The following is a 15,012-nucleotide window of genomic DNA, read 5'->3' as shown; positions in this document are numbered from 1 at the left end:
GCGCGAACCCGGGAGGCGGAGCTTGCAGTGAGCCGAGATGGTGCCACTGCACTCCAGCCTGGGCGACAGAGTGAAGACTCCGCCTCAAAAAAAAAAAAAAAAAAAAAAAAAAAAAGACTGCAGCTTCTGAAGAACTTGCAGTTCTCTGGTATGATTAGCCATTCACATTTACATGGGCTCTAGTTTATTTGCTAAGTTTCTATGACCTATTGTGGGGACTTAGTCCTAAGTCCCTATTTTGTTTTTTTTTTTTTTTTTGAGACAGACTCTCGCTCTGTTGCCCAGGCTGCAGTGCAGTGGTACGATCTCCGCTCACTGCAAGCTCCTCCTCTGGGTTCACACCATTCTCCTGCCTCAGCCTCCCAAGTAGCTGGGACTACAGGCGCCCACCACCACGCCCGGCTAATTTTTTGTATTTTTTTTTAGTAGAGATGGGGTTTCACCGTGTTAGCCAGGATGGTCTTGATCTCCTGACCTCGTGATCCACCCACCTCGGCCTCCCAACGTGCTGGGATTATAGGCGTGAGCCACCACGCCTGGCCCTAAGTCCCTTATCTATTATTAATGCTGAGGCTCAGAAGACAAGGAGATATCATTTAACCCTACTGTGGATTACTGGATAAGATCATTTGTATTTTATTTTTTAATTTTTAAAAACTTTCTATTAATTTTTTTTTTTTTAGAGACGAGGTCTCATGCTGTCACCCAGGGTGGAGTGCAGTGGCATGATTGGAGCTCCCTGCAGCCTCAAGCCCCTGGGTTCACACGATCCTCCTGCCTCAGCCTCCCAAGTAGCTGAGACTACAGGCTCAAACCACTGTGCCTAGTTCTCATTGGCAGTTTTGATCCTCTCAAGGAAGCCTCTGTCGCTATTTCCCATGTCTTTTGATGCTTAGTGTTTCATTAACGCTGATAACACTATTTCAATGAAAAAAAGAAAGCGTAGAAGAAAAAAAGGTCTTCACCATTTCCCTAAAGCCCTAAAGACTCTTTTTTTTTTTTTTTTTTTTTTTTTTAGGTGGAGACTCACTTTGTTGCCCAGGCTGGAGTGCAGTGGCACAACCTCGGCTCACTACAACCTCTGCCTCCCAGGTTCAAGTGATTCTCCTACCTCGGCCTCCCGAGTAGCTGGGATTACAGGCACCCACTGTCTCGCCTGGCTAATTTTTGTATTTTTAGTAGAGACAGGGTTTCACCATGTTGGCCAGGCTGGTCTTGAACTGCTGACCTCGGGTGATCTGCCTACCCTGGCCTCCCAAACTGCTGGGATTACAGGTGTGAGCCACCGTGCCCGGCCTCCTAAAACCTCTTGTATTCCCATATTCTTGCCCATAATTCTATGCTGCATAAAGCTGAAAAAAAAATTTTTTTTGAGAGACAGAGGTCTCACTATGTTGCCTAAGCTGCAATGCAGTGACTATTCACAGGTGTGATTATAGTGCACTATAGCCTTGAATTTCCAGCCTCAAGCAATCCTCCCGCCCTGCGTAGCTGGGACTACAGATGTGTGCCACCATACCTGGCTACCACCCAATGCTTCTAACTTTTAGCAAAGACTGGAAGACTCAGAAAGGAAACTAGCCTTCTGACAGGCCTTCTGAGCTGACTGAGGTGCTTTAGATCACTTTAGGTCACGAGAGTTGGCAGGCAGTCTCACAGGCTTACCTTCAAGGGCTTCCCCTGACACTCAAACTCACCTTCCCTGGCTTTTCTTTCAAAATCTTCAACTTTTAAAATACCGCCCTTTTCATAATCTGAAATAAAACGAAGATTATCTGATATCAAAACGCCTTCAAGGAAGCATAAGGAAATTCATTCATTATATACACATGTACATAATCTATGCAGCCTATTTTTTTTTTTTTTTTTTTTTTGAGACGGAGTCTTGCTCTGTCACCCAGGCTAGAGTGCAGTGGCGCAATCTCAGCTCACTGCAACCTCTGCCTCCCAGGATTACGGGCGTGAGCCACCGTACCCAGTCTATGCAGCCTATTTTATTTATTTACAATCTATTCCATGTTATGTATGTTTAACCACAATGAAAAAAACAGACCCATAAAACACAATAGGCCAGGTGCAGTGGCTCATGCCTGTAATCCCAGCACTTTGGGAGGCTGAGGCGGGCGGATAACGAGGTCAGGAGTTCAAGACCAGCCTGACCAACATGGTGAAATCTTGTCTCTACTAAAAAAAAAATTAGCCAGGTATGGTGGCAGGCACCTGTAATCCCAGCTACTCAGGAGGCCAAGGCAGGAGAATCGGTTGAACGCGGGCGGCAGAGGTTGCAGTGAGCTGAGATCACGCCACTGCACTCCAGCCTGCGTAACAAGAGTGCAACTCCGTCTCAAAAAACAAACAAAAAAACAAAATAACAACAAAACCCCCACAATAATAGGAAATTAATTCGTATCTCTCAGGCCATGACAGATCAGGTACATATACTGTCACAGGCAAAAATATTACTTTTGTGATAAGAAGAAAAGTTATCATAAAGAGACAGGAGGGGGCCGGGCGCGGTGGCTCAAGCCTGTAATCCCAGCACTTTGGGAGGCCGAGACGGGCGGATCACGAGGTCAGGAGATCGAGACCATCCTGGCTGACACGGTGAAACCCCGTCTCTACTAAAAAATACAAAAAACTAGCCGGGCGAGGTGGCGGGCGCCTGTAGTCCCAGCTACTCAGGAGGCTGAGGCAGGAGAATGGCGTGAACCCGGGAGGCAGAGCTTGCAGTGAGCCGAGATCTGGCCACTGCACTCCAGCCTGGGCGGCAGAGCGAGACTCCGTCTCAAAAAAAAAAAAAAAAAAAAAAAAAAAAAAAAAAAAAAAATTGAGGGAAAATTTTTGGGGTGAATATGTTTATTATCTTCAATGTGGTGATGGATTCATGGGTGTATACATGACAAAACTTAACAAATTGTATACTTTAAATATGCACTTATTGTATGCCAATTATACGTCAATAAACATGTTAAAAAAAAAAAAAAAAGACATCATATAGTTGTTTTGGTCATCTCTCAGCTCCAAAAGATTCTAAGTCATTTCCACCCTTTTGTTCGAGTGACTAGAAAAGAGGTGGGTAATCAGCTCAACAAAGCACCTCAAGTGCTCTTTCTCCTTGACCTTCCCCACCACAGCCCTATCCACCTTCCTCTCTGGACTGACACCTGGGGTGAACTCACCAATCATGTCTGTGTCAACAGCTCGGTCGTAATAGTAAGAGAAAGCATAGAAGGAGCCTCTCTGGACCTCCTCTGGCTGGTGAAGTTTTCCTTGTACCACCCTCAGCACTTCGGCATAGCAGGGATCAAAGCCCACCTCCCCTGCCAGGCAAAGGTGCACAGGGGTAAGGTGAGAACAACGCTGGGGGAAGGGGACACTCTCTGAGGAAAGCTGCTGGAGACAATGAGGGAATAGCAGGAAGGTCAAGGAAAGCAAGAGAAGGCTGATGCTTGGGACAAGAGGCTTCAAAACAAAGATGAGCAAACGTCTGCAGCCTCACCACTCTTGTTTCTCCATGCCCGCTCCCCTGCCTAATCTGTATTCACCAAATCATGGCCAACCTTGTGCTGCTGCCTAGCATTACATTCCATAGCATTTGCAAGCAAGTAGCTAAAGGGCTCGCCAGCTTCCTTCACTGGGAATTCAAGTTCATTCCTTGATATTCAGGTATATACCTTTTATAAGAAGATGAATCATTCTTCTCGTGGTTTTAAGTTTTACTATAATTTAAATAGCTAACTATTAACTAAACAGGGTTTCACACTGCTGCATTTGACCTAGGCTTAGAATAGGTTTCTTAATTAATTTGTAAGAGGTGGGGTCTCCATCGCCCAGGCTGGAGTGCGGTGGCATTGTGCACTACAGCCTTGAACTCGTGGGCTCAAGTGATCCTCTTGCCTCAACCTTTGAGTAACTGGGACTGTAGATGTGCACCACAGCACTTGTCTAAGCGCAGGTATCTAATGGGTCCATGGCACTTGGTCGATGCAGAATGACCGCTGCGTTGTTCCCTGTCACTTCACATTAGTCTTTGGAGGCATGCCAAGATCTTTGGAACAAGTCCCTGCAAAAAGGTAAGCTTGAGTTCTGGAAAAAGCTTCCCATGGGACTTTTCCAGAGCTTCCATTGTAAACATAAATTTAACCAGTGAAAAAACATCACTTGCCTTCTTGGTTGCCACCATACTGGTATTTCACACCCCCAAAGATCCACTCTGCTTCCAACCATCTCGGTAGACAGGCACTCCGGAAAGTGTGTCCATCAGTCCCTGAAAGAATCCAGGGCACAAGGTAAGAAGTAAGTGAGTGAGAGAGAGGGAGGAAGGCAAACAAGAAGCCAGTGAGGCGGAAAAGAATCACTGTGGGGGCTGGGCCTTAAAATCCGATGACATGAATTCCATGACAACATCCTGTGACAGGAATCCTTAACTCAGGGTTCACAGACAGGCTTCGTGGGGTTGGTGAACCCCCTGAAACCAGAAGCAAATTTTCATGCGCATGTGCTTCTGTCAGAGGGGTCCATATATCTCAAAGATCCAAAACCTACGATACAGTAAGTTTCCACCTTTCTAAAAACAAGAAAGAAATGCTATGCTGCTTTCCTCACTGGTTGCTGAGAGGCTTAAATGAAATACACTTGAAGATGTTTTGTATACTCTGAAATGAAAAATGTCATCCCAATAACAGATTACTGTACAAAGTGCCTTAAATGCAAATTCTCATTTACTGTGAGGAAAGGGGCACAGATAGGTTACTTGCCTCAAATCACAATGCTGGGACTGAACCCAGTTCTGCCTGACCTCAACTGCGAAGAGATGAATGGAGTTACTCTGTTGTTCTACCTGCATGTAGAACAGACCCTGCTTCCTGTGCCTCCAATGTAAAGCTCAGGGCTTGAGCAAGCTCCTGCCAAATGTATTCTTAAAGCCTGGGATTTCTGCAGAACTGCCTAGACATAGGCTGTTCCCCCTGTACAAGTAGACCTCATTCTAAAAATGGCTAATAATATACATCAAAACTTCTGAACTTATAAAACAGAAAAGGATTTGCTATTATTAGGTCCATTATACAACATTTGCCTCCCAATTCAACATAATCTTTTCCTGCATAGAATGGCTATCAAGGAAGGGAAGAAGCAAGCGGAGTATCTGTGTCACCCTCACCATCCCCCACCCAGCACAGGTACCCAGACAAACCTTCTGTCTCCAGGGCTCCCAGGGTTGCTAATCTTGCAGCTTTCAATCCAAATCCCAAGTAACTGTAAAATACAGGATTGACCAATTTCATGCTGGTCCTGAAGTTCTCTAGCCTAAAGCTACCTCTTTCAAAAGTAACATGGTTTCTGTTTCCCTCTGGAAATATGAAAACCTTGTTCTGTCTCTGTGACATATTCATCTCCTGTGGTCAACAAGGGGTAATTTCTGCACAGTTTGGATCAAGGCTATGCAGTAAGAATTCCCCACAGTTATCATTCAAAGGCCAGAGACGGTGACAATTCCTAGGGTCCCACACTAGGAACCATTCCCAGAAAAGCTCTCTTTAGCTTAGCTCCTAGCCCCAACTAGGATCAAATTCCAGGCTGGATTCTGAACCTCTAAAGGCCAGCTCAAAGGAGTTGGCAAGAAGCTTTGCCTGAGCCTTCTTGAAGTGTCCTCTCCCTAGAGAAAACTTTTGACTCTTTTTTTTTTTTTTTTGAGACCGGGTCTTGCTCTGTCGCTCCGGCTGAAGTGCAGTGGCGTGATCTCGGTTCACTGCAACCTTCACCTCCAGGGTTCAAATGATTCTCCTGCCTCAGCCTCCTGAGCAGCTGGGATTACAAGTATGTGCTGTCATATCCAGCTAATTTTTGTATTTTAGTAGAGATGGGGTGTCACCATGTTTGCCAGGCTGGTCTCAAACTCCTGACCTCAGGTGACCCACCCACCTCGGCCTCCCAAAGTGCTGGGATTACAGGCATGAAGCCAACTGCACCCAGCAGACAATTTTTGACTCTTAAGTCATATATTAATGCTTTTGAGGCCAAGAATGGAGAAGGTTCTTAAGTTCCTCGGGCTTTGTAAGTGGCCTGGGTTTCAGTGATAGGCCTTAGGGAATTGGCACAGACTTTGTTTTGCTGATCAGATACAATAACAGATTTGAGAACACTTAGAAAAGTTAGGAGAACATACAACATGAAATATTATTCTTCCCTGTCCCCATTCTCACCTATGTGTATAGAGCTTATAAGTGCTGTTAAACATCTCAAAGGAAGTGAGGTAGCCCCTAGGAGTTTGTTCCAGAGTTTTCTGCAAATCAGAAAAAGCAAAAAGACTATTCAGGATCTGTAATCACTTGAAGATGTTCACACCACCACCCGTCCCTCCCAGCAAAAAATCAGATGAAGACAGATTAAGCGGCTAATCTCACTAGGCTTGAGGAATCGAAGGGATTCTGAACAGTGAGATGGCAAGGGAACATTCACCCAGTTATTAACTGACTTGACTCTGCCTAAGCGTGGTAGAGCTGCTGGCTGAAAATGGGATGCCTCTTTCTTGGCACCATGATATGCCTGCCAAGTGCACTTCTAACCAGATCTTCATGAAATGACTCACCTCAAACTGGGGCAGGAACGTGATTTGGGTGGAGGCTCCCCCTAGGTCCAAGGTCCCCACAGTCTCCTGTCTGTGGTCATGCAGCTGACCTGTCAAATGAGAGCCAGCTCTAAATATCCTCCACATCCTGGGCAGCCCAACACTTGTCTCTCTTGTTCTTATCATGCACTGAAGGTATTCCACACACACTCCACTGCTCCCCAGCCCTGATGCTGCAGGTGAATGTCAACTCAGAAGGACTCTCGTTGCAGCAGAGGCCTTCAAGGCAGGTGTTTTTTGTTTGTTTTTTGTTTTTTGAAGGCCTTTTTGGAGACAGAGTCTTGCTCTATCATCCAGCCTGGAGTGCAGTGGCACAATCTCTGCTCTCAGCTCACTGCAACCTCTGCCTCCTGGGTTCAAGCAATTCTCCAGCCTCCCGAGTAGCTGAGATCACAGGCACACACCACCACGCCCAGCTAATTTTTGTATTTTTGGTAGAGACACGGTTTCGCCATGTTGGCCAGGCTGGTCTTGAACTACTGGCCTCAAGTGATCCACCCACCTCAGTCTCCCAAAGCACTGGGATTACAGGCATGAACCACCACACCCAGCCTCCTTTCCTTTTTTAAAGAAGAAGAAACAATACAGAATGAAAGAAAGGGTTTTTTTACTCTTCTGACTATGCATGTAAAAGCTAGTGAAGCTCTGAAGATAAACTTGAGGATGTATTACCTGTCAGAAAATTCACAGTAACCCAGGCTAATATGCCTAAAAAGAAAGAAAGACAAGGATTAGATCCCAGAGCATATTTTTCTCTTTCCTGGCCCCATCCTTGTTTTTTTTTCTCTCTAAATTTCATGTCTAGAGCACATGTTCCTTCTCCCTCTCTTCTATTTCCTGCTATCCCATTCCTTCTGTTTATTCCTTTCTCTTCAGGACCCCGTCCCTGGCCCCAGTTCCTTTAGTTAGATCTTTCACTGATCCTGCCCCTCTCCCCCAGAACTCACATCAACACCTCTCCCACCTTCGTCGGATCCATCCATGATGCTAACACTGTCTTTTGGTACCAGGAAAGGTGACTTCCTGAAGATCTCCTTTACCTAGAGAAAAAAGAAGAAAAAAAAAAAGAATTCCCTAAGGCAATATTTCTATATTTTGACAGTGTCCTGTAAGACTTAGAAAACTACTCCATTTTTCCTAGATAAAATTTTGGCAAAACTCATTCCTTTGCCCTAAGAAACTAGAGAAGAAACTAGGCAAGCCATTACCAGTTTCTTGCAAAAACACAAAGACAGGGATTCCTTTGACTTTAAGTAAAGCTAAATCAAACCATCTAAATGTATAGGTGAACTGGACCTACGGAAAGGCATATATTTAATCCTGCCAGCTCAAATCAGGATCCTGTAACTTTTTAAACCTGATAAACTCTACCGGACATACACTGGAAACTAGGAGGAGTCTTCCCACTCCATTCCTTAGATAAGCTGACACGAACCCGCCGTGGTGGAGTTCACATCTAAGGGCTGAGGTACTCTGCTGCCAGCACCGGTCAGATTCTGGCACATGGCTAGGGCTCTAGAGTGTGGGGAGACTCCAGATCCAGACTAAAGGAACCCTGTTTCAGGAGATGGGAATGAACATCTTGCAAAAACATCTTGCCTCTCCATAATATAGACCATTGATATGGGTGTTAAGTCTTATGTTTATATAATTATCAAGGGAAAGGAAAAAGAATTCTCCAAATAGGATAGGAAGAACTCTAGTCTCTTTGCTGTTCTCATTTCTGATAGGATGAAACATACCACATGATGACCTCTGGACCCTGTTTCAACCGGAAAAACCAGTTAAGTGATATATAAACAAACTTTTAAAGAAAAGACAGATAAGTGAACAGGATGAAGCACAGCAAGAGAGCTTATGCTTTTGCCTTCTCTGCTTTTCGCCCCCATCCTACAGTTTGTTCTCAAAACAGCAGCCAGAATGGTGCTTTAAAAATGGATGTCAAATCATGTTTTTCCTTGGCTCAAAACCTTCCAGTGGCAGCCAGGCGTGGTGGCTCATACCTCTCAACCCAGCACTTTTGGAGGCCAAGGCAGGTGGATCACCTGAGGTCAGAAGTTCAAGACCAGCCTGGCCAACATGGTGAAACCCGGTCTCTACTGAAAATACAAAAAAATTAGCATGGTGGTGGGCAACTGTAATCCTAGCTACTTGGGAGGCTGAGGTAGGAGAATCGCTTGAACCCAGGAGGTGGAGGTTGCAGTGAGCCGAGATTGCACCGTTGCACTCTAGCCTGGGCAACAAAAGTGAGAGTCTGTCTCAAAAAAAAAAAAAAAAAAAAAAAAAAAAAAAAAAAAACCTTCCACTGGTTTCCTTCTTAAAGAAAAAGCCAAAGTGCAGGCGGATCACCTGAGGTCAGGGGTTTGAGACCAGCCTGACCAACATGGTGACACCCCATCTATACTAAAAATAGAAATTTAGCCAGGCATGGTGGCACATGCCTGTAATCCGGCTACTTGGGAGGCTGAGGCAGAAGCATCACTTGAACCTGGGAGGTGGAGGTTGCAGTGAGTGGAGATAGCGCCACTGCACTCTAGCCTGGGCAACAAGAGCGAAACTCAGTCTCAAAAAAAAAAAAAAGAAAAAGCCAAAGTGATTACACTGGACTTTGAGATCCTACATGATAAGCACCCCTTAGCCCCGCCTATCTGAGGTTACCTCCTACTTACCTCTCATATCACTCTTTCCTCTCCAGCTATGCTGACCTCCTGGATGCTGTTCCTAACATACCAAGCACATACCTGTCTCTGGCCTTTGTACCTGCTGTTTCTTTAGCCTGGAATATTCTTCCCACAAATGTCTTGTATAACTTGCTTCTTCATCCTCCTCAGATCTCTGATCAACTGAATTTTATCAAAGACATCTTCCCTGACTGCCCTATTTAAATTAGCATTTCCCGGCCGGGCGCGGTGGCTCACGCCTGTAATCCCAGCACTTTGGGAGGCCGAGGCGGGCGGATCACAAGGTCAGGAGATCGAGACCACGGTGAAACCCCGTCTCTACTAAAAATACAAAAAATTAGCCGGGCGCGGTTGTGGGCGCCTGTAGTCCCAGCTACTCGGGAGGCTGAGGCAGGAGAATTTTGCAGTGAGCTGAGATCCGGCCACTGCACTCCAGCCTGGGTGACAGAGCGAGACTCCGTCTCAAAAAAAAAAAAAAAATAAAAAAAAATAAATTAGCATTTCCCCCACTCTTATCACCAGATTCCCTACCTGCCTTTCCCTGCTTTTTTTTTTTCCCCTCCATTCCCTACCTACCTTTCCCTGCTTTTTTTTTTTCCCCTCCATAGTACCTACAGCACCTAATATAACTTTCTTTGGACTTGTTCAGATGTTTATTTTCTGTCTTCCTGAAAGTAGAATGTAAGCTCCAGGAGTGCAAAGACCATTTTTGTATTTTTGGTTCCCCGCTGAATGTATTCCAGTAACTTCACCAGCGTCCAGTACATAGTAAGCACTTTTTTTTTTTTTTTTGAGACAGAGTCTCGCTCTGTCACCCAGGCTGGAGTACAGTGGCCCAGTCTTGGCTCACTGAAAGCTCTGCCTCCTGGGTTCACGCCATTATCCTGCCTCAGCCTCCCGAGTAGCTGGGACTACAGGCTCCTGCCACCACATATGCCTAAGTTTTTGTATTTTTAGTAGAGACCAGGTTTCATCACGTTAGCCAGGATGGTCTCCATCTCCTGACCTTGTGATCCACCCGCCTCGGCCTCCCAAAGTTCTGGGATTCCAGGCGTAAGCCACTGCACCTGTAAGCACTCTTATGTTGAATAAATGAGGAATAAATCAGGAATCAGGATTCAGGTTCTCACAGAGACATACTAGGCTGCTTGTCCTTGGATAAGAGACTTAAGTCCTCTGTACTGACAGTCAAAGGAAAATGGATTTAGGGGATTGAATTAGTACACCTGTAATATGGAGTCCCTTTTTGCCATGATTTTTTTTTTTTGAGATGGAGTTTCACTCTTGTTGCCCAGGCTGGAGTGCAATGCCCAATCTTGGTTCACTGCAACCACTGCCTCCCAGGTTCAAGTAATTCTCCTGCCTCAGCCTACCCAGTAGCTGGGATTACAGGTGCCTGCCACCACGTCCAGCTAATTTTTGTATTTTTATTAGAAACAGGGTTTCACCATGTTGGCCAGGCTGGTCTTGAATTCCTGACCTCAGGTGATCCACCCGCCTTGGCCTCCCAAAGTGTTGAGATTACAGGCATGAGCCACCATGCCTGGCCTACTGTGATTTTTTAGCTTCAATCTTTTTTTTTTTTTTTTTTTTTTTGAGACAGAGTCTCACTCTGTTGCCCAGGTAGGAGTGCAGTGGTGCGATCTCAGCTCACTGCAAGCTCTGCCTCCCAAGTTCAAGCAATTCTTCTGCCTTAGCCTCCTGAGTAGCTGGGACTACAGGTGTGTGCCACCATGCCCAGCTAATTTTTGTATTTTTAGTAGAGATGAGGTTTCACCATGTTAGCCAGGCTGGTCTCAAACTCCTGACCTCAGGCAATCTGCCTGCCTCAGCCTCCCAAAGTGCTGGGATTACAGGTGTCAGCCATAGTGCCCAGCCTAAAATAGATACATTTTATTGTACGTAAGTTTATCTTAATAAAGTTGATTAGAAACAATTTCTGATTCTGCTTTAAAATTCTAAAAGAATGAAGAATACCGGCCGGGCGCGGTGGCTCATGCCTGTAATCCCAGCACTGTGGGAGGCCGAGGAGGGCGGATCACCTGAGATCAGGAGATCAAGACCATCCTGACTAACACAGTGAAACCCCGTCTCTAATAAAAATACAAAAAATTAGCCGGGCGTGGTAGCAGATGCATGTAGTCCCAGCTACTCGGCAGGCTGAGGCAGGAGAAGGGCGTGAACCCGGGAGGCGGAACTTGCAGTGAGCTGAGATGGCACCACTGCATTCCAGTCTGGGCAACAGAGCAAGACTCCGCCTCAAAAAAAAAAAAAAATTGAAGAATATCCTAGATAGAAAATACTTTAAACATTTTAGGAAAAGCTCTATACATTTAAGAGTGATAGTTAAAAATGTAAACAACTAGCTATAACAAGCGGTCAGAGTCATCATAGTGCTTTGGCAGTGGTGGAATATTGAAGGTGGTGGTCACATTCTAAGACTAAAACCTCATTAAGTATTCATATAGGGAAAAGGGCAGAATGATCCAAGATGCAGTTTTAAAACTTACCTCAAAGAGCAGAGCCTTGGCTTTGTGTTCTGGCAGTAAGCGTAGTCCTGCCGTTGCCTTTAGAACCACTGGGGTCTTTTTCCAGTGACTTCGGGGGATTGAGTCTTTGGCTACCTCTAAGAGCCCTTGAACGGTCTCAGCTCCCTGCAAAAGAGACAACCCATTCATCTGATGAACAGTCCATTTAGTGGCTGGCACTGGTCTATTCTGTCAACATACTTTGTGGGAGCAAGAGGAGGGAGGTGGCATGGGGCGCCAACCTCTCTCTGCTCTGTAGCAGGAGAAACCTAGAGAAGTGGGCCACTTTGAAGAAGGAGAATCCAGGCCGGGTGTGGTGGTGGCTCACACCTGTAATCTCAGCCCTTTGGGAGGCCAAGGTGCATGGATCACTTGAGTTCAGGAGTTCGAGACCAGCCTGACCAACATGGCGAAACCCCATCTCTACTAAAAAATACAAAAATAAGCCAGGCATGGTGGCACACGCCTGTAGTCTCAGCTACTCAGGAGGCTGAGACAGGAGCATTGCTTGAACCCAGGAGGCAGAGGTTGCAGAGAGTCAAGCTCATGCCACTGCACTCCAGCCTGCGCAACAGAGGGAGACTCTGTCTCAAAAAAAAAAGGAGAATCCATTTTATTTTGACAGTCCTAATAAAAATCCTTCTTCTTTTTTTTTGAGACAGTCTTGCTCTGTCGCCCAGACTAGAGTGCAGTGGCGTGATCTTGGCTCACTGCAACCTCCGCCTCCCAGGTTCAAGCGATGCTTGTGCCTCAGTCACCCAAGCAGCTGGGATTACAGGCATGTGCCACCACACACAGATAATTTTTGTGTTTTTAGTAGAGATAGGGTGTCACCATGTTGGCCAGGGTGGTCTCGAATACCTGACCTCAAGTGATCCACCCGCCTCACCTTCCCAAAGTGCTGGGATTACCATGCCTGCCCAATTATTTTTTTTTTTTTTTTTTTTTTTTTTTTTTTTTTTTGAGACTGGGAGTGCAGTGGCCGGATCTCAGCTCACTGCAAGCTCCGCCTCCCGGGTTCACGCCATTCTCCTGCCTCAGCCCAGCTGGGACTGGAGTAGAGACGGGGCATGTGGCCAGGATGGGATCTCAGCTCACTGGGATTACAGCTGAGCCACCGCGCCCGGCCTATTCTTTTATATTGTGATCATTTTAGTTGATTATTTCTTTTTCTTTTTTTTTTAGGTGGAGTTTTGCTCTTGTCGCCCAGACCAGAGTACAATGGCGATCTCAGCTTACTGCAACCTCTGCCTCCCAAGTTCAAGCGATTCTCCTGCCTCATCCTGCTGAGTAGCTGGGATTACAGGCGTGTGCCACCACACCTGGCTGATTATTTCATGTTTCATATCAATCAGCTTTAGGCTGGTATAGTGAAGAAAACACAGCAGTTAGAGTTGGAAGACTTGCTTGCTAGCCCTGTGGCCTAACTTAGGTCACTTTGTTGGGACTTGGTTTCCTCAAGTGTGGGATGGGAGATACACCTCCTACCACCACTAAACTGTTGTGTGCGTGAGGCAGAGTGCGTGTGGTTTCCACACAAGCTGTGGCAGCAATGACGCAATACTTTTGATGATCTCCTAAAGAACATGTCAGACTCATTTTTGTATCATCATATGGCACACAGTAGATGCTCAATTTGTAATAAATGAAAACCATTATTTTAAATCCATTATTTCCCTGAGTGAACTTTTATTCTGATATCTGACTGCCCTTTGATCGTTATTGTTAGCAACTATAACACAATCATCTTTTCTAAATGCCAAGTCAGTTTCTAATAATGTAGTTGCTTTCAACAGCTCCTAATTTTTCTAGTAGATTTGCTATCCATGTACTACTGAACTAAGAAAATACATCCTCTCAGGGCCGGGCATGGTGGCTCATGCCTGTAATCCCAGCACTTTGAGAGGCCGAGGTGGGCGGACCACAAGGTCAGGAGTTCAAAGTCAGCCTGGCCAACATAGTAAAACCCCGTCTCTACTAAAAATACAAAAATTAGCTGGGCATGGCAACATATGCCTGTAGTCCCAGCTACTCGGGAGGCTGAGGCAGGAGAATCGCTTGAATTCAGGAGGCGGAGGTTGTGGTGAGCCGAGATCAGGCCACTGCACTCCAGCCTGGGCAACAGAGTGAGACTCCGTCTAAAAAAAAAAAAAAAAAATATATATATATATATATATATATATATCTCTCTCTCTCTCCATATATCCTCTCAGTTCTCCAAACTCAAATCATTTTTAACATCAGGCATTTGGGTAATGATTATTCTTGTGACACTGAATAATAAATACCTATACATTTGCTCCCCAAGTTTAACATTCTGCCTTATTCTATTTCAACGTGGCCTCAGACACATAGGATGCAATATGTTGTGGGTGCTCAAATATGAAATATAGTTGCCACAAACTCTCTATTCATTTTCTACCACCAAAGATTTTTGTCATCATGGGTTGTTGCCTAATTTCTCAAGTATAGGTATGGTTCCACCCTGCATCAAGGCACTCTGAAATGGAATTCACTGCTCACCATCCCTTCAACTACCATGTTTATACATCATACCCTATAAAACTTCATGTCTACCTTCTGCATTTACATGAACAAATGCAACTGATGGCTTCAACTCAAAATTTTAAACAGTAAGTACACAGGGAACAATCTCTTCAAAGCTAGTGTCATCCTTAAATTACCACAACCAATTTACCAGCCTTCTTCCGCCCAGCCCTCATGAGCGTGGGAAATATAATTAATGTTATCCAGGAGATTAGCTGAGGAGAGAAAGCTGATCTCACACATGACCTCAATCTCATTAGTGAGTAGCACGAAATATTTAACAGCAGTGGTTTCGTCAAGTTATCAAGGCATTGAGAATCTAAACATCAAATCATAAGAAACTCACCTGCTTAGGTTGATCTACAAAAGCAGAAAGTCCTGGCTTCACAGAATCAAAAACTTCCCCTTCTAGAATTGGAAGCTGTCCTATTTTGTCCATGGAACAAAACAGAAGAGAGAGCTGGTTACCAAAAGTTAGGCTGCTTCAGATGCTGGGCTCTGCAAGCTTTCCTATGACTTCCCTGAAGTTATCCCAAATGATCCCACTTGTGAGGAATATCTTGCAGGAGTACTGGAAAGAGGGACTAGAGCAACCTCTCAGGGTCCATTTCTGCTACCATTTCTCTGG

At 45.3% G+C, this 15,012-nt stretch overlaps 1 protein-coding gene across 4 annotated transcripts in view; it reads right to left on the bottom strand.

The window, feature by feature from the left end:
* Nucleotides 1-15,012, bottom strand: part of ENTPD5 (ectonucleoside triphosphate diphosphohydrolase 5 (inactive)) — a 57,719-nt gene that overhangs the window by 7,851 nt on the left and 34,856 nt on the right. For all 4 annotated transcript variants that reach the window (XM_050798791.1, XM_050798788.1, XM_050798790.1 and 1 more), the window contains 10 exons: nt 14,731-14,810; nt 11,820-11,963; nt 7,593-7,668; nt 7,301-7,336; nt 6,590-6,678; nt 6,204-6,283; nt 5,195-5,256; nt 4,166-4,267; nt 3,180-3,320; nt 1,698-1,754 (listed from right to left, as the gene is read on the bottom strand). In XM_050798791.1, coding sequence (XP_050654748.1) covers nt 1,698-1,754; nt 3,180-3,320; nt 4,166-4,267; nt 5,195-5,256; nt 6,204-6,283; nt 6,590-6,678; nt 7,301-7,336; nt 7,593-7,668; nt 11,820-11,963; nt 14,731-14,810 — 867 coding nt within the window. The remainder of the gene's footprint in view (nt 1-1,697; nt 1,755-3,179; nt 3,321-4,165; nt 4,268-5,194; nt 5,257-6,203; nt 6,284-6,589; nt 6,679-7,300; nt 7,337-7,592; nt 7,669-11,819; nt 11,964-14,730; nt 14,811-15,012) is intronic.

The sequence above is a fragment of the Macaca thibetana genome, chromosome 7, assembly GCF_024542745.1.
Source record: "Macaca thibetana thibetana isolate TM-01 chromosome 7, ASM2454274v1, whole genome shotgun sequence".
In the NCBI taxonomy this organism is placed as follows: Eukaryota; Metazoa; Chordata; class Mammalia; order Primates; family Cercopithecidae; genus Macaca; species Macaca thibetana.
This window is presented reverse-complemented; position numbering and strand designations above follow the sequence as displayed.